This window comes from Aethalodelphis obliquidens, unplaced genomic scaffold (genome assembly GCF_003676395.1).
Source record: "Aethalodelphis obliquidens isolate GAN/ISIS:26980383/991018 unplaced genomic scaffold, ASM367639v1 scaffold98, whole genome shotgun sequence".
Classification (NCBI taxonomy): Eukaryota; Metazoa; Chordata; class Mammalia; order Artiodactyla; family Delphinidae; genus Aethalodelphis; species Aethalodelphis obliquidens.
Window position 1 is genome coordinate 1,014,715 of NW_020838042.1, and position 21,841 is coordinate 1,036,555.

Here is a 21,841-nt window from a genome sequence, read left to right on the forward strand (position 1 = left end):
TTCTAAACCACCCTGACATAGAAAGTCACGACGGTTCGGAGGCGGAGCGTGTTACAGGCGGAAGTCAGGAAGGGAGGACAGGCGCGGTTTCTTTTCAAGAACATCATTTAGTCCAAAGCCCAAAGAAGGCAGCCGGGTCCTAAGCACGCCCTTCAACGTGTCAGCCCATAAAACAGTTCCTCTCCGTCCTTCTAGGAATCTTAATTTCTCCATTTAATAATAATAGTTTTTGTTTGTTGTAGACATCCTGAGAACCAGTTAGCATTTATACAGTTTTTAATGGTTGTCTAGGCCACTAGACAACCACTAGTTTGCCTGAAGTGGTTTGACTTAAAGGCCACTAGTTGCCAATTTGGAACCTCTTACATTTATTTCTGGGTTTCTGTCTCATAAAAATACGAACATAACCCTCCATCTAACAAATTTTCATAATCTATCAGGCTGTTATTCTACAGGAGAAAAGTGCTTTAGTTTAGTTATGTAAAAGGTGATGGCATCAAAGAAGAGAACACTGTCCGTTATGGTATCACTGTGTATAGAGGGGCATATTTATGGCTATGTATGTTTGTACACACATAAAATATCTACAGAAGGAAACAGAGAACTCTACCGTTAACTGCCTCTGCAGAGTGACACTGGGGGATTAATATCAGGGCTGAGAGGGAGACTTACTTTTCTCATTACCCAGTTGTATTGTTTTATTTTTTAAAATCATGTGCACATATTACTTTAAAAAATTTCTGAGTGTTAAATCTATCTTCTTTTCCATACTTCTTCCAAATTCTTCGTTTCATCCACTATCTTCTGCAAGAGTACTACTGTATAATGGAAAAACTAATGGCTAGAGAAGAAAAGTCGATGGGTTCTAGCTATGACTTTGCGATCAAAGAACAGTACGAATGACTGTCATTTATTGGGTGCTTACGGTATGTTAGTAATAAATACATACATTCTCAGATACTATTTCCAACTTTGCTAGTGTTGTTTTAGTCCCATCTTACAGACAAGCAAACCAAAGGCCGAAGGATTGAAACTCAAATCTGTTAGACGCTAAAGCCACTCCCCTTAATCGTGAAGCAGTCTCCCAGTGTGCTTGGGCAAGCGACCTTAACTTCCCTAAGCTGCAGTTTCTTCATTGGTAAAGGGAACCTGTTCTGAGGGCTACTGTGAAGACTACAAGAGACATGGTATCTTAAAAGCTCCTAGGAAAGAGATATCCAGGATATCCACTTGCTAGGTAAAAGGAACCTTACCTGCCCCTAGTATTTCCTATATAAACTGCAATAAAAACACAAGGGATCTTTTTATCACGTTGATGATTCTAACTAACTAACTTTCTTAGTTCCCCTCTCGAAAAGCCATCAGGATAGTTCCTCTTCAAACTGCCACTATCACTTCCCAGGAAGAAAGCTTAGCTCAGGAGCTAAATCACTGAGTTAGGAGTTGAAAGTACATTTAAATCTCAGCTATGCCAGGTGAACAAATTACCCACATTCTCTGAGCCTCATCTGTACAGTGGAGATAATAATACACTTCACAGGGCTTTTGACAAGATTACTGAGAAATATGTGCTTATGATATCAAAGTTCATACACTTACATGAGCTACCCCAAATAAATCTTTGTAGAAAGATAAATAAATCCAGAAGTACATAAAATCAATACAATTCTGATACTTCCTATTGTCCCAATCAATTTGCAATTTCCTCTTTTTGTTCAGTGGTATCACCATTCTCTGGGTCATCAAGGCTGAAAATCTAGAAGGTATCTTATAACTCTTCTCTCTCTCTCTTTTTTTTTTTTTTTTTTTGCCGTACGCGGGCCTCTCACTGCTGTGGCCTCTCCCGTTGCGGAGCACAGGCTCCGGACGCGCAGGCTCAGAGGCCACGGCTCACGGGCCCAGCCGCTCGGCGGCATGTGGGATCTTCCCGGACCGGGGCACGTATCCCCTGCATCAGCAGGCGGACTCTCAACCACTGCGTCACCAGGGAAACCCCTATAACTCTTCTCTTTTCTTTAAAACCTACCAATCTGTCATTACTTTCAGACAATTCTGCCTTGGAAAGAAAACTTCCAGAGTCATGTCCCCATGTCTTTCCCCCACTGCTATCCTAATGCCTTTATCATCTCAAGTGCCACAAAGCAAAACAAAACAGAATAACTAATCTCTCCCCTCTCTTCCTTCAACCATCCCATCAAATTCTAATTCCTAAAAACAGAACAGACTTCATCATGTGTCTCTTCTAAAGATTCAACATTTTTCCACTGCCAATCAAATGAAATTTAAATTTCTCATTCTATAATTTAAGGCATTTTAATTTACCCTGAATTTAATTGCACTGAATCAGGTTTTCCTTCAAAAATCTGGAGAAGGTTCTCACAAAACAACGTCCTCACTGACCCTTAAACAAGCTAGTCTTTCTCTCAATTATACCTTTGCTTATGCTGTTACACTATCTGGAATACCCTAGCCTACATTTTAATTTACATAAGCCTTACAAAATTCCTTCCTAGAACAATGTTTTATTCTACTCTCCAAATAGCCTTCCCCAATGACTCGAATCAGTACTGCTCTTTCTACCTGTACAAGGTGCTGTACATTTGACCTTGATATTATGTAAGTTAGTATATAGTCTTATTGCATTTATTAACTATTTCATGTATGTCAATTTTACTCCCCAAAGGAGACAGTATGGTCTTTTGTGAAGCTGACATATAGCTTTTCTAGAATCTGTAGGCAACAAACACAATGAAACCAGGCAATAATAAGCTCCGTGTGTGTATATGTTAGCTTGAATTTAAACCTTCAGTCGTTCCAACTTGAGACATTTAAATCTGCCTTGGAAAACAAAAATGGGTATATGCTGGCATTCATGAACTGTATCAGCAACAAGAGAAGATAACATGGTTGTCATTTGGGTTGCAAAGGCAGAAAGGACTCAGAATAATTCAAGCACTCCCCCACTGGCCCCAAGCAGAGCTGCTGCTGTGCCTGTCACCCGCATAAGGCACGGACTTCTATCACATCGCAGGGTCCATTGCGTGGCCGGGTTCATACCAACTGGGGAGATGGACAGGGATCATGCCTTATGTTTCTTTGTATCCTGTTACTCAGAGCAGGGCCTGGAACATTCTAAGTACTCCATATCTACAGGGGAAAAAATCAACACCTCACATGGGACTGTATAACTATGGCAGGTATAAGCTTCCGTCACTCAAGAGGCAGGAAGCAACCTTCCTTCTCCACCCATACTGAATAGCCCTTTATTAAGAGAACTACTGATAGAACTACCATATGACCCAGCAATCCCACTACTGGGCATATACCCTGAGAAAACCATAATTCAAAAAGCGTCATGTACCAAAACGTTCACTGCAGCTCTATTTACAATAGCCCGGAGATGGAAATAACCTAAGTGTCCATCATCGGATGAACGGATAAAGAAGATGTGGCACATATATACAACGGAATATTACTCAGCCATAGAAAGAAACGAAATTGAGCTATTTGTAATGAGGTGGATGGACCTAGAGTCTGTCATACAGAGTGAAGTAAGTCAGAAAGAGAAAGACAAATACCGTATGCTAACACATATATATGGAATTTAAGAAAAAAAATGTCATGAAGAACCTAGGGGTAAGACAGGAATAAAGACACAGACCTACTAGAGAATGGACTTGAGGAGATGGGAGGGGGAAGGATAAACTTTGACAAAGTGAGAGAGTGGCATGGATATATATACACTACCAAACGTAAAACAGATAGCTAGTGGGAAGCAGCCGCAGAGCACAGGGAGATCAGCTCGGTGCTTTGTGACCGCCTAGAGGGGTGGGATAGGGAGGGTGGGAGGGAGGGAGATGCAAGAGGGAGGAGATATGGGAACATATGTATAACTGATTCACTTTGTTATAAAGCAGAAACTAACACACCATTGTAAAGAAATTATACCCCAATAAAGAGGTTAAAAAAAAAAGAGAACTACTGTAGTTTAGGGTCCTTCATATACAAGAAAATGTGAAGAAACTGAAGCTGGCACAGAGAATAAGAAAATCTAACATAATGGGTGGATAATAGGTCCACTGAGGACCGATAAACGGATTAGGCTTATTTAGCTTGGAGAAGAGAAAGCTAAAGCATGATTCAAAAACTATACTGATGTAATCAGGAGTCTCGCATCACCAAGAGTCCCTCAACACAATGAACCAAAAAAAAAAAAAAAAAAGATTACATTATGGAAGAAAAGTTTGGAAGAGTTTTGTTCAGTTAAATTGGTTTTGCTTTCATATTACTCACAAAAGAGGAAAAATGCTCAGTGAACATTTAAAAGAAAATGTTCATGATCACTAGTAATCAAAGATATGATGACGATATGGTTTTCCTTTACAATTTCAAAAATAAAACTAACGCTCCACACTGGCGAGGGCATATAAGATGGGCACTCTCACGTAATAAGTGTATAAATGGACACCACCTTTTGAGAGAATTTCAGGAAGTACATATACCACAAAACTTACAACAGTACTATCCTTTGGCTCAGTGATTACACTTCAATGAAACAAATACGGCAAGGCTTTATGCACAAAGATGTTCCTCACAGGCTTATTCGAGCAGTGAAAAAATTGGAAACAACTGTGGAATATATTATTAGCTCCATACTCTTTAAGTGCACCTTGGCCAGAAAATGTTAACGGAAGCAAGAGGCTACACAAGCCTTAATTGACAGTGTAACAAAGAACCTTGACCAGAATGTGCTCATTGTAAGCACAAATGTTTTGGGAAGACAATGTGTGTGTTCTGCTAGCCATTCTCTTTCCAGATAGGTAAGTTAAAGGTAAGTGATTTTTTTTTTTTTTTTTTTTGCGGTATGCGGGCCTCTCACTGTTGTGGCCTCTCCCGCCGCGGAGCACAGGCTCCGGACGCGCAGGCTCAGCGGCCATGGCTCACGGGCCCAGCCGCTCCGCTGCATGTGGGATCTTCCCAAACTGGGGCACGAACCCGCATCCCCTGCATTGGCAGGCGGACTCTCAACCACTGCGCCACCAGGGAAGCCCAAGGTAAGTGAATTTTTGACAATTATAATAAGTGATTGCAAACACAACGGGAGTCAGACAGTAGGCTCTTGCTCTACAGAAACTGAAGAAACTGGAAGAGAGAGCTGAGGAAATATCACAGATTATAGCTGAAAGATGACTTCTTTATGGAAGATAGCACAGAAAGGACCCACACGTATCTATGAGGTGTTCCAAAAAGACAGGACAGAGAGAATAGAAAAGCGGCAACAAGTGAACAATGTTCACAAATTTCCAAAATCGATTCAAGACACAAATTTTCAAAGTGGAGAAAAAATGAAACATAAATCTCAAGCAAGATAAATAATACATTCAGCATAGGCACAGTGCAGGGAAACTGCAGAACACTGAAATGAAACAAACTATTTTAAAAAGAGAGATCGTTTAGTAAAGGGAATAGGGACAGATGGCAAGAGGCAGTAAGACCCGTCCTGGGTGAGTGCCAACAGTGAGAGAAGGCAGATGGATGGCATGAGAACAGCCAAGGCACGGGAGCGACCCAGTGCCCAGTAACAGACAATGGGCTTCAGAAGGTGTGAGATATACATGCACAATAGAATACTACTCGGCCATAAAAAAGAGGGAAATAATGCCATTTGCAGCAACATTGATGGACCCAGAGATTATTGTACTAAGTGAAGTAAGTCAGACAGAGAAAGACAAATTCTGTACGACATCACTTACATGTGGAATCTAAAATACGACACAAATGAACGTATACAGCAAAACAGAAACAGACTCATGGACACAGAAACTAAATCTACGGCTACCAAAGGGGAGAGGGAGGGGGAGGTACAAATTAGGAGTCTGGGATTAACAGATTCAAACTGCAGTCCATAAAATAGATAAGCAACAAAGCTTTACTGTATAGCACAAGGAATTATATCCTATATCTTGTAATAACCTATAATGAAATACAATCCGCCAAAAACCTGAATCACTAGGACGCACACCTGAAACTAGCACAACACTGTAAATCAACTATACTTCAATAAAAAAGAATAGTTTGGAGATTAATATCTGAAAAAAATAGGTAAGTGAATTTTTACATATCAGTTATTATAAAAATTAAAACTTACAGGAACTTATCATAAAGTTGAGTTTCTGTCTAAATTTGTTTGCTAAGAAGGCAAAGATTTTTCTGTAACACTGAAAGTTTCCAAGGATAGTTGCCTTGTCACCTTGAGAGCATAAATATTTGGCAAAAGAAATGTTACCTATTAAAATATTTGTGGTAGAAAAGTGTTTGTTCATGTAAATTTATACACTGTATTTATCATAGGATAAATTTTTCTTATCAGCCTTCTGATGACTGACTGCCTACTTTTGACTACACTGGTTTTTGTTAACATCTCTAATACATAAGTAGCTTTCTGGACAGAAGGCATCATAACACTTTACTTGGCTTTCTTCTCAGAAGCCTGTTTGTAGTAAGTCTCCAGAATCTTAAGGATTTATTTCTACAAATTCAACATGAATTTGAGTTTCCTTTGTCAGAAATTAGTTTTTGAAAAATGGGAAATTATTTTTAAAAAGTAATATTTCAGGAAAATGCAACTTGGGAAGAATAACATCCCCAAAGAATTTAAGAATGAGAGAAAACTTGGGACATTCAGTGAATAAAGTAGCATATGACGTTATCAACAGGATATTGCCTCAAACAACTATATAAGAAATGCATCGAAAAAAAGACTGGAAGCAATCCTCTAAAATGTAAATGGTGGTTATTTCTGGGCGCTGAGATTGAAATTGATTTTTGTTTTCTTTTACACTTCATCTTTCCAAATTTTGGGAATGAACATGTGTTTTGTAATGTCCAAAAAAATAAGATTACTGTAAAAATGTTTATACCTTCAATAATATTTTTAGCCTGTTGTCCTCAAGTGTAGGATTCACAACGCCTGGCACACTCTTAAGTATTTATTGAGTTAAGAAACCAATGAATAATTGAGGCTACCAGCACACCAAATTGTGTTCAGTGTTTCCTTGTTATTTAAATTCCAAATCCACGGTGACCCTTTCTTTCACGGTCTTAGCTCCTTTTTTTCCTCTTTTTAAATATTTATTTATTTATTTGGCTGCACTAGGTCTTAGTTGTGGTATGCGAACTCTTAGTGGTGGCATGTGGGATCTAGTTCCCTGACCAGGGATTGAACCCGGGCCCCCTGCATTGGGAGCATGGAGTCTTAGCCACTGGACCACCAGGGAAGTCCCTCAAGGGTCTTAGCTCCTTGATTATCAATGAGTTATCCCTTTTAGAATGAAATTAATTCCAGGGTAGCAGTTCACCTGGTTGTGCTAAGATATCAAATTGCCAATAAAATTTACAACTTAACTGACATTCCTAATTTTTCTTACCATGATGCTTTATCTTCTACTTTCTGGAAAGAACTCCATCTCTCCAGAGACTTCCATCTTGCTAGTTTAATAATCTGCCTTAGGAAAACATCATCTATATCTTTCTGTATTCTTTTTATTATTTATTTATTTATCTATTTTTAACATCTTTATTGGAGTATAATTGCTTTACGACAGTGTGTTAGTTTCTGCTGTATAACGAAGTGAATCAGCCTATATGTATACATATATCCCCATATCTCCTCCCTCTTGCATCTCCCTCCCACCCTCCCTATCCCACCCCTCTAGGTGGACACAACTTGCTGTCTTCTTGAGTGGTATCTGTCTTCTGCCCCAGAAAAATCACTCTCGCTTGCTCTACTGTGTTTCATTCAATGAACATTTATTTATTCAGAGACTACCATGCACTGGGCGCTAGTGACAAAGATGAGGAAGACAGCTCCTGCTTTAAAGGAATTCATTACTTAGTCTTGAGAGACTTGAGCATAAACAACTATAAATAATGCAAGTGCTACAATCAAATGCACGACAGCTTATTCTTAGAGTTTGGACTTCTGTGCAGATAACTTTTTGACTGCTACCTCCTCTTTGCTTGTTTTTAGGTCAGTTTCCTTTGAACCCAGTGGACCCTTTTAGTGCCTCATTTAAGTTGCTTCAGACTCAGAAAATCCTATGCAAGCTTTTAGGGCTTTGTGTTTCTCTTCCCTGCATATTGGCATAGATGGCTGACTGCATCACAGTCCTTGAGGCCTCCTGCACTTCAGCCACTTGCTCGCTGGTTCTCAGAGCCATTCTCTGGCGTTCCCCTGCTCTGCCCTCTATTACAGAGAATGCCACTTTCCTGCTCCCTTACAATTGGCTTCTAAGTAAGTATGGCCAATGGTGGTCCCTGGCAGAAGAACTGAGGGAGAGGACAGGAAGAAGGAGAGGCCAGGCTATTTCTCCCTTTCTCTCTCTGTCTTCAGCACCAGCTCTGGCAGTAGGTGTGTTCCCTCCCTGGATCTCCCGCCCCATTAACCCCTCCCTCAGTGGTCCCAACTGGCCACTGGTTCTAGCTCCAGATGATGGCTCTGGCTTCTGGGGCCCTGGTGATACTACCTCTCGGCACTGTCCCTCCAGCCCTGGGTACAGCAGAGGCTCCCTGCCGTCTGTTTGGCTTCTTAGCTCTTCCATCACTGGGTAACCAATTTCCGGCACAAATCCCCTCTGTCTGAAATAACTAAAGTGGTTTCTATTTTCTGACTGGACCCTGACTGATACTTCACCCAAGTCGAAAATCTTAGCATCAAAGCCTTCAACATGTCATATGCGTTTTTTATGGTCTCATCCCTCCTTACCTCTGCAGCCATTCCCTTGTCCCCTCCCTACCATAATAGTACCACCACCGTTCGTTAGGTGTTTACTCTGTATCAGGCATTTTTCTGGGCATGTCACATTATTTCACAGGCTTTCCCCTTTCTTTTCACTCTTGAATTATTGTGCATGTTTCTTTCTTTTGGATAAGGAGGGACGTGGGGTATGACAGTAGTGCTGCATCATCAATAGTTATTATAATTCCTTGCACAGTTACTATGTCAGACATTCTGTAGTTTTACATCTATTATTTCTAATCCCCACAACACTCCCCAAGGTAAGTACCATCATAACCACTTGATAAATTACAAAACTGGGGTGCAAAGTTGTTACTGCCTTTGTCTTGGCCACAGAGAACTGGTGGCAAAGCCAGAATTTCAAATCCAAGTCTCACCAGCCTCAAAGTCAATGAACTACTATGCTGCTACGTCACTTTACCTCCCAACCTCAACTCATAAAGTGACACAAAGTCACAGTATAATCAATCAGTTCCCCATTGACTTCAACGCACAACATAAAGAGTACACATGCCACATTTTATGTTCTAGATAAAAACAAATTTGTATTTGAAAACTATGATATGTTATACACTACATTTAATTGTAGGGGTGGAGGAGGCATGAAATTAGGCAGCCGGGATCCTGCCACTTCATACCCGGCCCCTTCCTGTATTGGGTGGTCCTGTTACTCTGGCCTCTGAAGTAATTGCCAAGGAGGCCTATGAAACGGGAAAGAATACAGATCCCTCCTTTGCCCGAACCTGACTCAACTGGCAAAATATGAAATCCATAAGTAACATTTTTCAGGTGTTCTTGTTTGGTGTAAGTTAATTACCCTCTCCCAAGGTCACCTGATTTGAGTTTACATTTATACTTTCAAAAATTAAATGTTCTAGAACAGTGCTACTCAAAGTACAGTTTTCCACACACACAGAAACTAGGAATGTGTTAAGCAACTTCTGTAGCAACCTGACATCGCCGTGACATCCAAATGCGTAATCAGTGGGTCCATTTCACGGAACAAGGTACAGACTAGGTCAAGTGCGGCTGAACCTGTGCGGTGAGTTATGTGTGATGTGAGTGTACACCAGGCAGTTTCAATAAGGCCACCCCAAAGTCCGTGACATACTGGATGTTTTAACAACAACTGTCCTTCACCAGTTGGAGAAGCTCTAAAACCGACAGCCTTTTTATAGAACTAGAAAGCAAAATATAAAATGAAGCACTTTCCACCAAAATTAATGCTTGATAAAAAATATGTATGTAAACATATAAATATATGTGCATGCAGGTATGTGTGCATACAAACGCAAACTCATATATAACGTATGTCCTAGTTACATAAGCTTCAATTTACGAGGGGGCACAAAGACTTCCCTGAAGTTGTGCAAGGGATCAAGACTTTGTGGAATGGCAAATTCTGAAACATTCTCACAGAATAACACCAATTCATAAATAAGCTAATGACTCATCCACTATGTCGTAAGAGACTCTTTCAGAATTATTTTTAGGTCACTTTATTACTACTGTAGAGAGTATGGACTTCAAAAACTCACTATCTATTTTATGTGAGTGTTCCAACTGTTCTAAATCTCTTTCCAGCAAAACTGCAGCTCCCAAGAGACGTACAGAGGTAATCAGACTTGTGTGCTTAAAAAAGAAATATTGGAAATGTCTGAAAAAGAGCAGACACGTCTTTAGACGCCTTTACTTCGTGTGCAAAAATTGTCTTCTGCAGACCCAGCTACATAAAATTGTACACATCCAGCACTTTTCTCACAGCTGCAGGTGTAACCTAACGCTCCTCTTATTTAGATCAAGTAAACTACCAAAAATGGCAGCTCTTCTCACTTGGAAACCAGTCTAAGTCTGAAAGAGAATCCTTTTGAGTTTCCTTCTGAAATAAGCTTTGCAAGATGCAATTCAGAAACATCTATTTATTTATGTTCTTCAATTAGAAGCTTTAAATCAAGTTATTTGAACAAGAAAAATATGATTAAAAAATATCCCATTAAAACACCATAAATTTTGATTCGAAGATTACATTTCTCTTTTACAAATGGGGACAATCAATCGATGCTAACTGAAGTGAAAAGAACAGATTATTTTCCTTTTCTCTTTTATAAGCAGGATAGACATAAAGGAAGAACATTTATAACAGCTTTAACGTCTTATGCCTTCTGTTTTGCAAATCTGAGTAAATCTCCTGTGTTAACTTTGTCAGCTAGGGAATAAAGAATGTCATTTGAGATTCCATAGCTTAATTATGCTGATAAAGCAGTTTTATAAATCATGCTACGAGTAATGGATGTTCCTCTGAGAACAGCAAGCTAGGAGCCATAAAATGTGTGCTCTGGACTTGGTTCCTTATCTTCTACCCATATGTCAGCGTGAATAAGTCAAAGCAAGTCTTGCGCCTCAGCCTGCTCAGGTCCAAACGGAAAGGAGGAGGAAACAGTTGCCCCATCCACTCATATGATAGTATAATTTTCTAAATCAAAAACAGGAGCCTATGGCTTCCCTGGTGGCGCAGTGGTTGAGAGTCCGCCTGCCGATGCAGGGGACACGGGTTCGTGCCCCGGTACGGGAAGATCCCACATGCCGCGGAGCGGCTGGGCCCGTGAGCCATGGCCGCTGGGCCTGCGCGTCCGGAGCCTGTGCTCCGCAACGGGAGAGGCCACAACAGTGAGAGGCCTGCGTACCGCAAAACAAGAACAAAAACAAAAACAGGAATCTACTCAAACGGATGGCAGGACAGAAGATCTGAAAATGACAGAAAATTCAGGTCATATGCCACCCATATACCTAATTTACAGCTGTGTAAAGATTAAATACGGTTACTTCTGAAAGCTCTCTGCACACCGTGAAGTACTACAGAAATGAAAGCACAAAAATGACTCACTCAATGATCTTATTATTCCTATCTTCCAGGCTGGTGGGGACAAAGGGAAACTGGGGTGTGGGGCACAGCATTCATGAGGCCAAGCCAAACCCATCAGAAGTTAAACTAAAACCAGACACTTAGAGATGGAAGGTTGCTGCCCGACCTGATAAGCCAGAAACCTGAGACTGCGGGGAAAGCAAGGGTCCAGCTTAAGGTCACACCCAAGCTGGGATCTGAACTGAGGTATTCTTTCCAGTTCAAGGCCCTATGGTAGTAGAAAATCCAGAGGCAGAAGTTTTAATACTTGGCAATACTTAAAGAACTAGAGATAAGAGAAGGAATATGCTAAACATCGAGTCCCGTGGTTGAGAACAGTTGAGTTTACAAAATATGCTGAGAAAAGCATTAGGACATGCTCCCCACGCAGAAGGAATTCAGAGCCATTCAGAGTCCCGCAGTTCCTAATCGGTAGAGCATCCTCAGGAGGGAATACTTAATGGAATGTAGAAAGCCTATGAAAAGAGGGAGAGAATAAGCTAACTTATCTCCCTTCCTCTTGGCAAACTGAGGAAAGAGGTACAGGATTTGTATGGCAGTGTTTCCAACTCTATCTGAGCAGCTGCAATTATTTATTAATAACAATACTGATGTATCCTGAAGAAGCTCTTAGCCTCTTGACTTGACTGATGGTCCTCTCAACTAGGACTGCTTAAGAATCACACCAGCCTCAGACCCATCAGACCCTAGAGCTGAGCCCTCATTTGAACATTCTGAAGCTCTTCTCAGGCAACAGACACGAGGCTTGGGGCCACGTGCTGACAGACTGCCTTCAAAACACAAGGGTTTTTAAGACCACTTTTCCTAAGAATTCCTAAAACATTTGTAAGTCTATTTTTGAAAGCTTAGAGAGTCTGCATCATTTGGGTAAGCATCATGGAGAGTGGGCTCCAGAATTTGGGCAACAGCTAAGAGGGGCTAGATCCTTCTGGAGAATGCCAGACTCGCAGGAAAAGAGGGGAACCAACACCCCTAGAGGAAAAAAAGCTGGTGGTGAAAGGGCTTCAAAGAAGGAAAAGGAAATTGGGATAAGAAATGTCAGATCCGCCAGCACATCTAGATTTTAGTAAACGGTTTGAAATGAAATCAGTTCACCTTCTGAAGCTTAATGATTTTCTCTTCACCTTAGCCTATTTTTTTTAACCTATGTCTCCTCTGCAAACTGCTATTCCTGCACTGTACTGCTCGTATCCCTCGTGCGAACACCCCATACTGCAGGGGAGAAAGAAGCCAGGGAGGGGACCACATAAAGATTTTATTGTATTTATAATTAATGTATTCACAATAAGAGAGACTAAGAGATACTTTTTAAAAGTATTTTTAAGCAGCACATATTATATGTGTGTGGGGGGGAATGGGTTTTTTTTTTAATGTTAAAATTTCAGTGATGAACTTAAGAACCTAGACGTAAATTGTGAGAAAATGAGAGGCTTTTTATCATATAACGGCACTCCACATAAATCAATGTTATATTCGTATTTCAAAATAAATTCCAGAGCACATTACTACCTAACATCTACTGATTTTTAAAATGCCTTTTGCAGCCTTAAAGAGCTTTATGTTTTAAATCACCAAGATAAGCGTCTGGAACAACAGTCTTGCCATTCCATTTGTAAAGATGCTAACAGAAATCTGAAATTCACCTCATGAATGGAACATAGGATTACTTCTAAGAAATGAGGAAGAATATGCCTTCGCAACAGCAAATAGATGGCCCAGCAGGTATATTTCCAGAGAGCCTCCCTACTTGATATCAGCCTGTCTCACTCGGCCTGTAAGACAGGGATGGGCGGCAGGATCTTCTCCCTGTTGCTTGTTTGCCAAGAATGTGCATTTTTAAAAATAGGAATGATTAAACTTTTAGAAATCCATTTGTCTGCAGAATCAGCCAAAGGTACTTCTTGAAAATTATGAGCACAGCAAGTTTTGGAAACAACCTACCCCACCTCTTCCCAAAGCAAGAGAAAAACAAAATTCTTCAACACTTTGGTCCAATACTCTCATTCTAAGGATAAGGATAAGGCCACGTAAAAAAAGATATGGGAGGGCTTCCCTGGTGGCACAGTGGTTGAGAGTCCACCTGCCGACGCAGGGGATATGGGTTCGAGCCCCAGTCCGGGAAGATCCCACATGCCGCGGAGCGGCTGGGCCCGTGAGCCATGGCCGCTGAGCCTGCGCGTCCGGAGCCTGTGCTCCGCAACGGGAGAGGCCACAACAGTGAGAGGCCCGTGTACCGCAAAAAAAAAAAAAAAAAAGATATGGGAAATTTTTTAATATACCACTCACCCCACCACATTGGGGGTAGTCAGAGAAAAATGCTGAAAGAAAACTCTTTTCGAGTTGTTCTTATTGATTTCTTCTCTGTGCAAACAAGACAGTGCTTTTGCCAAACGGTTAATGTTGCGTAAAAAATTTTCTGGAGACCTTCCAATGCTCCAATTCCTAATGACTGTCAGGTCATGTCTGTAAATGTTTAAATTATTTCTTTACTATGCCTTGTTTTGTGTTTGTGTGGGAGCCCAACAATTTTTTCCTTCATAACTTGGAATTTTTTGAGTGGGTACACAGCCTAATTTCATGGGGAAAACACAATATTTTTAACGTTTGATGAAAGCTCACTCAAAAAGCCATTTTAGATCTGTTGAGAATAACCTGAAATGAGTTCTTTTACATTTTTTAAATAAAAAATTTAGTGGTAAAGAAGACAAGGCTAACTTTTTTAAAGTCAGCTTTCTGTGAATGGACATATTTAGAGACTAACGACGCATGAGATGATCTCCTTGTGTTCAAATTTACCTGATAAAGTTTATGGGAATCAGGACTTAAGCATACATTTTTATATGCATACGTATGTGTGATGTATATATGCGTGTGTGTGTGGCTACTGCTGCTTTTCTGTCATAGGTTCTCATTGGTTGATGAATTAGAGCTGTAGGGACACTAAGGAATGGGATGGGGGTACTGATGAAGAAACTTCTTTTGCTAAGTATCTAATTGTAAATAATATAAACTCATTGTAGAATGTCAGGAAAGGAAGAAAGAAAATCACCTAGAATTCTACTAAGTAGAGATATCTAAGATTAACATTCCGAGTAATACCATAGCCTTCCATCAGTTAACACTCAAGTCCTACTTTTTCAGTCCTTACCAAATGACTCTGGCTTATAATACTGTGGTGTTTGGACCAAGGGTCGGGGGCGGATCACGTGAACGCGTTTGGGGGCAAGGCAGAAAACAGAGTGTGTTAAATAGGCTGGTTGGGGGTTTTGGCAAATTAGAGAATGGAAATCCCCTCAGAGGTGGGCATACTTAGGAATGTGGAACATTTCTTGCATGCTGTGAGCCACTGTAGCTTCTACAGTAGAGTTATGTCTGGAGTTGGTGGTACGGTGGGGATTAGCAACTTCTTGATATTTTCAACATGTCACCACAGACAAGAGGTGCAGCTTCCATTAGGAGAGGGCCCGAGGTATGGTCTAACACTGTGACCACACCAGACCAGTTTTGCTTTCATGATACCTTTCACGAACTAAGTGTAGTTGAAGGCTTCCAACCACCTCATCCAGTTCAAAATAGCAGCTTGGACCTAAAGGGATAGCTCGCGAGGAAAAACATATGCCAATATATAAAGATAAAAAAAGAAATTAAAGGCTTCTTTTCAGTATGTTTTGCTTATATTTCAACTGCGAAACACTGTAATTTGGGAGTGGGAAGGGCACTAGTGGTACTTAATCTCGTAGGTTATCTCAGGGATGTAGACACACAACAAACTACTAAATCAATCATTCCACGTGTGCCTCGCAACGGGGAAAGGAAGCGTGTCCACTGTCCAGGAATCCACCATACTATTTCTAGAAATGTAATGGTTTGTTCCAGAAATACCATTCAAATAACTGTCTATCCATAGGTAAAACTGTCAATCTGTACCTATTTGTAGCAGGTGCGTGGTGATCTACACGGACATACTTTGCTACATTAATAATATCAATGAGATAAGTGCAAACACTAACAGAAGATCTGGGGTAGATCCCAGTGTAGAGCCATACATATGGCTGTGTATCCCTGACAAAGGGTTTCTCTGCGCCTGACTTCACCGCCCCGTGAAAGAAGGCTGTTGATGACATCTACCAGGCACGATGGTTGCTCACATACATTTCCAAGCGCAGCACACACAGCACACTCTCAATAAATGGAAGATGTTATGTAATGTGTCACCATTTGAATAAAAGTTAGCCCAAGTAATATGTGATTGTAATGAAAATATTGGAAATAGAAGTTTTGAAAGCTGAAAATCAAATGTCAACACCCAGTTCATTTCCAAGATGTTTGTTGCCAGGATAACAAAAACCAAAATTTCGAAGTTGGTGGGGGGGGAGCGGCTGGTGGTGGTGGAATTGACCACATATTTATGATGGCAGCATTTTAATCTATATAACTGATTTCAATTAAGTTGATTTCATCAAAGAAAAAGTCTGTTAACAAATGAGCTCTAAATTTCCCTGCAACTGTAAAATTCCATTATCTTCCAAAGTCGGGTGATTTGCCCAAGGTTACAAATCATGCCAGATTACCAGCTTTGAGTTTACCACCATGTTGGACCTACTGAGAAAACTTTAGAAATATGACGATAAAAAGCATATTTAACTCCTATTGAAGGTGCAAACACCTCTTCATTGAGAGTTCATAATTAGCTTTTTATCAACCATGTTTGTGATTTCTCATTACAGAGTAATTAAAAGTAAGCTGGTAGAGAATACAATGCAATGAAATGGAAAGATGGCCATGGTACATTACCTTTAGGTGAATAAAAGCTGATTATAAAACAGAACGACCCAACTTTGGTAAAAATGTATGTATAGAAAGAAATTTTTGAGGATACCTACTAGATTGTTAAACATTAGTTAACTAAGAGGTGGGTTATAGATGACTTCTTTTTTGTTAGCTTGTCTATATTGTTTAACTTTAAAAAATATGAACAAGTACTGATTCTATAATAATTATAATTTTCAAATAAAAGTAAATTAAAATATTAGAACTAGAGATCACTGTGATTAGAGTAGAAAAAAATTATAAGTAGGCTGAGCCTACGTAAACCAGAGGTTATAAGCAGGAGGCCCAGTTTCAACGAGCTCTTTATTGGAAGATTTCTAGTTTGTCTTGAAAAATCCCAAGTCTTGAGAGCACTGGGCTAGGACGACCAGCTCCTCCAGCACAGCCACTGCCCACTTCAGATGAAGTCTCATTCTGTCACTTGCCAAAATATAAGCATTCAAGCTTTCCACCTGTGGTCTAAACAGTGCAGCATAAAAGCCAGAAACATTCTGCAGGGGCTGAAAATGTAGCACTTGAAGATGAGCTGATCCTGATTTTCCTTACGTTTTTAAAAGGGAGTGTGTGTACATGTGTGCCTGTACACACACACACGCTCTTACTGCTAGACTGAGCTGACATAATATTACTTGAAATGTATTGGTATCTCTGGCTAGTAGAATTATAAGTGACTTTTCTTTTTCATGCTTTGTATTTTTTCAGATTTCTAGAAGGAACTTCTATCATTTATAATAATGTTGTGTTAGTTTCAGGTGTACAGCAAAGTGATTCAGTTATACATATACATGTATTTATTCTTGTTCAAATTCTTTTCCCATTTAGGCTATTACAGAATACTGAGCAGCGCTCCCTGTGCTGTACAGTAGGTCCTTGCTGGAAAGAGTTCAGGGGAAAATCTGGGGGGGCGAATATCTCCTACTCCATGCCTTAATGTCTCTATAGCTGCAATTCATTAACCAATGGGAACCCATGAGACAAAGGCAGCAGCAGCTACACACAGATACATGGACACACACACACATCCAAAATTTATGTTTGAGCACCCTGGCTCCCATGGGCTTTGTCACATAACTTAAAACCCAAAGAGTTTTCACCTTACGCATTTCAGTCTGTAGATATGTCCATTCGCAAAAAGGGACTTAAAAAATGTTTAGTAGTAGAGACAGCATGACGATTTTTTAACTAAAACAACAACAACTAGTTACAATGTGAGGTAATTCATTTCAGGTTATTCCCAAGGGATGGAAAACGGTATAGAGTGGACTTTCATCGAGCATGCATGTTGATGACCGGACAGGCTTAGGAATTCGGATCACTGGAGTGACTGCGGAAAATTCCTTTACACGGCATTCGTAACTTGGCAAAAGTGCCTTCTTGGTTTCACAAGGAAGAAATCAATAAGAACAACCTGAAACCCTTTTCTTTCTTTGGGGGGAAAGCATAGCCGTCAATTACAAGTATTTTTTCCATCCTTTTAGGGAAAAAAGAAAACTAGCAAGACCTTTTGGCCCTCTCAGATATACTGAATTTTCGGGAATCAGTGCAATCCTAAAACTTATTTTTAAGCAACCTCGGAAAAAAAGAAAGCTGACTGTCAATTCTGAATAGAAAGGTGTCGCTGTTTTCACCCCTTAGACAATCTAGTGATGTATTTAGACAACAAATGGCTTGCGCGCTACCAACTACTTTATCCTACGAGTCATTTGTCATTTCATCTGGAGGAAACATGGCCATGTCCTTACCTAAAGACTGGTAGAGTTCTGTCATTTTGGGATGGTCCCAGCAAGTTGTTTGGGTCTCGTGGCTAAAACATAAAATACAAAGAGAGACTTTAGAATTTAGAATGAGTAGTAGAGAAAAGGAGACAAGAAAAAAAAAAAAAAAAAAAGCACGGTATGCCTTTGGCTCATTTGGCTTCATTACTTGACAGGCCTTCCATCTTGCAGTGACGAATGTTTATTTTACAAGGAGAGAGACCCCAACGTTTGCTCTCAACAGGAAAAGCAATATGATCATTATTTGGTAACCAGCATTTGTTTCTTTTTTGTACCCCCAAGTCGGCTGCACTTCTGTTATAAGAAAGTGACCTTGTTAGGTACTCAATAATCAAAAATCAGGATTTCTTCAGCCGTCCAATTCAGAACATACAGAAAAGACACTGACAAGTGTTATTCAACTCTGTCAAAGAGATACTGATATTAGTTTAATAAATAAATCGCTTCAGTTCTCATTTGCTTTCACTGTCCCTGACACTTTTCCATTACTTTCTTCTCCGTATCCAGATCTCATCTCTATGACGACTGTGTTTCACTTCGGCTTAAGGTCCATCCATTGCCTGACTCATAGATTGTATCTTCCCTCTTCCCATTACTTTTAGAATGTCCTTTTAACTCGGCACTCTATATACCACCGCACCTTTTCCTATGTTTACGTGGGCCTGAATGAAGCATTCACAGTTCTCTTCCATTTCTTGGAGTTTAGCTAAGTGTGTTTGCTGGCTATCAGCTCCTGCCACAGAAAGAACAAAACACCTTTGTTCCGCATTCGATTCCGTGAATAAACCTGGGAGAGATAACTACATATACTTTTCCTTACTTTGGCCCATCTACATAAATCACCATAGCATCGTATTTCCAGTTTTCGGGGATTACTTGACTGGGCTTTATGCAGTAAAACGCAGCCCTGAACCATATTTCAGTACTCATAAGCAGAGCCTATTCATCATCTTTGAGGGAAAGGTGGGACTGGAGAGAGGAGAACTAGCTTAACTGTGGACACTTCAAGGGGAGCAGAAAGCACAGCGGCTGCACACAGAAAGAGGAGCTCAGGGAGGCCAACAATGTCAAGTGTAGGTGTTAAATCTTAGGACTGGATTCTGGTTCTGTGGCCTACTAGCTGTGAAATTTGGGGCCAGCCCGCTTACCTGGGAGCATTAAAGGACAAGCTGATATAGGACGAGCTGATATAGACCGATACCTTCTGGCGCTCAATATGTGGTCATTTCTGTTACTACGTGGCCCCCAAATTACTGCCCACTAAAAGCAAAGCTTTCATTAGTTGATTATAATATAGATGAGGATCCAACTGTGGTTAGGTCAGCCATACCTAAGACCCTTCACAGAGGGCAAAAGTAACACTCGATGTGTATTACCTCTGTTTTCAAGAAAATAAGCAAAAGAGAGAAACATTTATTGTGGTTTGATAAATAGAACACAGTCACAAATGACAAAAAACATGTGGAAATTCCCCAAAGTGTGCAACTTCAGACACCATCCCTCTGATATTTACATTCAGCGATTGAATGGTGAAGGCTAGGGAAAGAAGTTGACAAGACAGTGTTCATTGGGGAAGGGCTGTTTCAGTCTCTTCCAAACCTGTTTGTTTCTGTCTGACTTTTCCACAGAGACAATTTGTGGCTGAGGAGTAAGTCAGTCGAGGGAATGTACCAGAGTAGAATCCAAATCTTACAGAGCAAGACAAGCAAAAGATACAGTCCATGCTTTAGGGGGTTTCTGAAAGCCCCATGTCCACACTGGCTTATGATGTGGAGAAGGGGTGGGAAGGACTGGTACTTTATATGCACAGCACAAGGAGGCTGCAGCATGCAGCTTCATGGAAAAAGTGTTGCTTATTCTCGGATGTTTTTTTAGCTCCGAAAGAGACTGTGTATGTACCAATTCCATACACAAGTGTCCAGCAAGGAAAGGTTACCTTCTATTGAGACCACCCTGCATTTAGACCTCTGCCATTTCCAAAGGCCATCATATGTGAGCACCAGGGAGGGAGGGAGGGAGAAAAGGGGGAAAGCACATGTGTCCACATGTACAGGCTCTTATTACACACACTAGGTAATAATAACATCCCATCTCTACCACATGTGGGAGGACTGTAGCATCTTCAATCGATGGGCAGAAAAACGTCTGTCTGAGCTGACAAACCTAACCTGACAGAGACAGAGAGAACCAGTCTGAAAAGCCACCATCTGTAATGGACTTCAAATCGGAGGAACACGGGCAAGAAATAACGTGCACCAAACGCAATTCCACAAGAAAAGAGAAACTTGCCTACGAGGGACAGGACAATCCCACATAGACTGAACGGGAGCTTCATGTAGCTCCCTCCCTCCAAAGAAGATTTCATGACTGTTGATATACCTACACTTCCACCTTTTTAAGGCATTTATTCCAGTGGTTAAAAATTACGAAAGGGATTTTAGAAATTATTATTTAATCCATCTGTCCGTAGCTAAATTGAAATGTCCTTTACTGGAGGAAGGAAGAAATTCTAAGCCCCTACTTCTGCGCTCCATTCATGTGCTAACACATACCAGTTAGTCCTTTCTAGGTACTCATTCTTTCTCCCAATTAGTTGTGATTCTGGGGTATGTGAATAACCTAGATAAATGAACTCAAACAAATCCAAAAGCTAATCTTCTTTTACCTTCCTCCCCTCCAACACGAAAGCCTTTTATTTTTAAGCAAATGCAAAGTAACCAGAAAACCAGATTTATATGTCAGCTTTGCCGAGTTAGTTTCACTTCCATTACAACCCGGCAGTAAGTGAAAGAAGTGAGCACAAGTGGAAAGAAAAGAATAAAGGGTGTGACTAATCCTCCAAACTAGAAAAATTATCTTTTAATCATTGAATGCTAAAAACAATTGGCAACATAGCTGAAATGACTCTAGCTTTGGGGGTAACTACATGATGAACCAAATAGTCACTTCACTGTATGTGGGTATTTTCAATCTGTGATGAATCCAAAGCCCTGGTGGGACATTATTTAACCTCCGAAACAGATAGGAAAGATGAGTATGAACAGGATGAAATGGTAAACACGAATCTGCATAACTCCTATCTATAGTCTACCTTACAGAACAAACCAACTTTTGGTCTGTGATCAATACAGGTTTTACAGCTGTATTTCTGACTCTCTGCCTATCTTCAAAAACAGGAGAGGATTCTTAGTAGCTCCACGAGAAGCACTTCAGGTTCACCTGGAATACACAGACAATATAGAAAAATATGCTGTGCTGGGGAGCTGGTGGTGGAAGGGTGGGTGGTACTGTTTTTCTGGTTACTGTCTCTTTTCTGCACTTCACTTTTCACATCGGAAATGCACTGCCCATATACCATGTGCAACCAGAATGGCAATTCCAGACCCTGTTCACAAGTTAATGGTTACATCTTTGTTCAGTCTTCCTGAAAACAATGATGTTCAACATAGATCAAAATTCTACATATGCATTAACACAGAAATTAACACAGCCTCATAAATAATCCTTAAAACGCCC

General features: G+C 40.4%; 1 protein-coding gene across 9 annotated transcripts in view; it reads right to left on the reverse strand.

Moving 5' to 3' along the window:
- The window catches only part of DMD (dystrophin), a 2,234,319-nt gene that overhangs the window by 129,090 nt on the left and 2,083,388 nt on the right, over nucleotides 1-21,841 (reverse strand). For all 9 annotated transcript variants that reach the window (XM_027096086.1, XM_027096084.1, XM_027096085.1 and 6 more), the window contains one exon: nucleotides 18,293-18,354. In XM_027096086.1, the coding sequence (XP_026951887.1) occupies nucleotides 18,293-18,354 (62 nt within the window). The remainder of the gene's footprint in view (nucleotides 1-18,292; nucleotides 18,355-21,841) is intronic.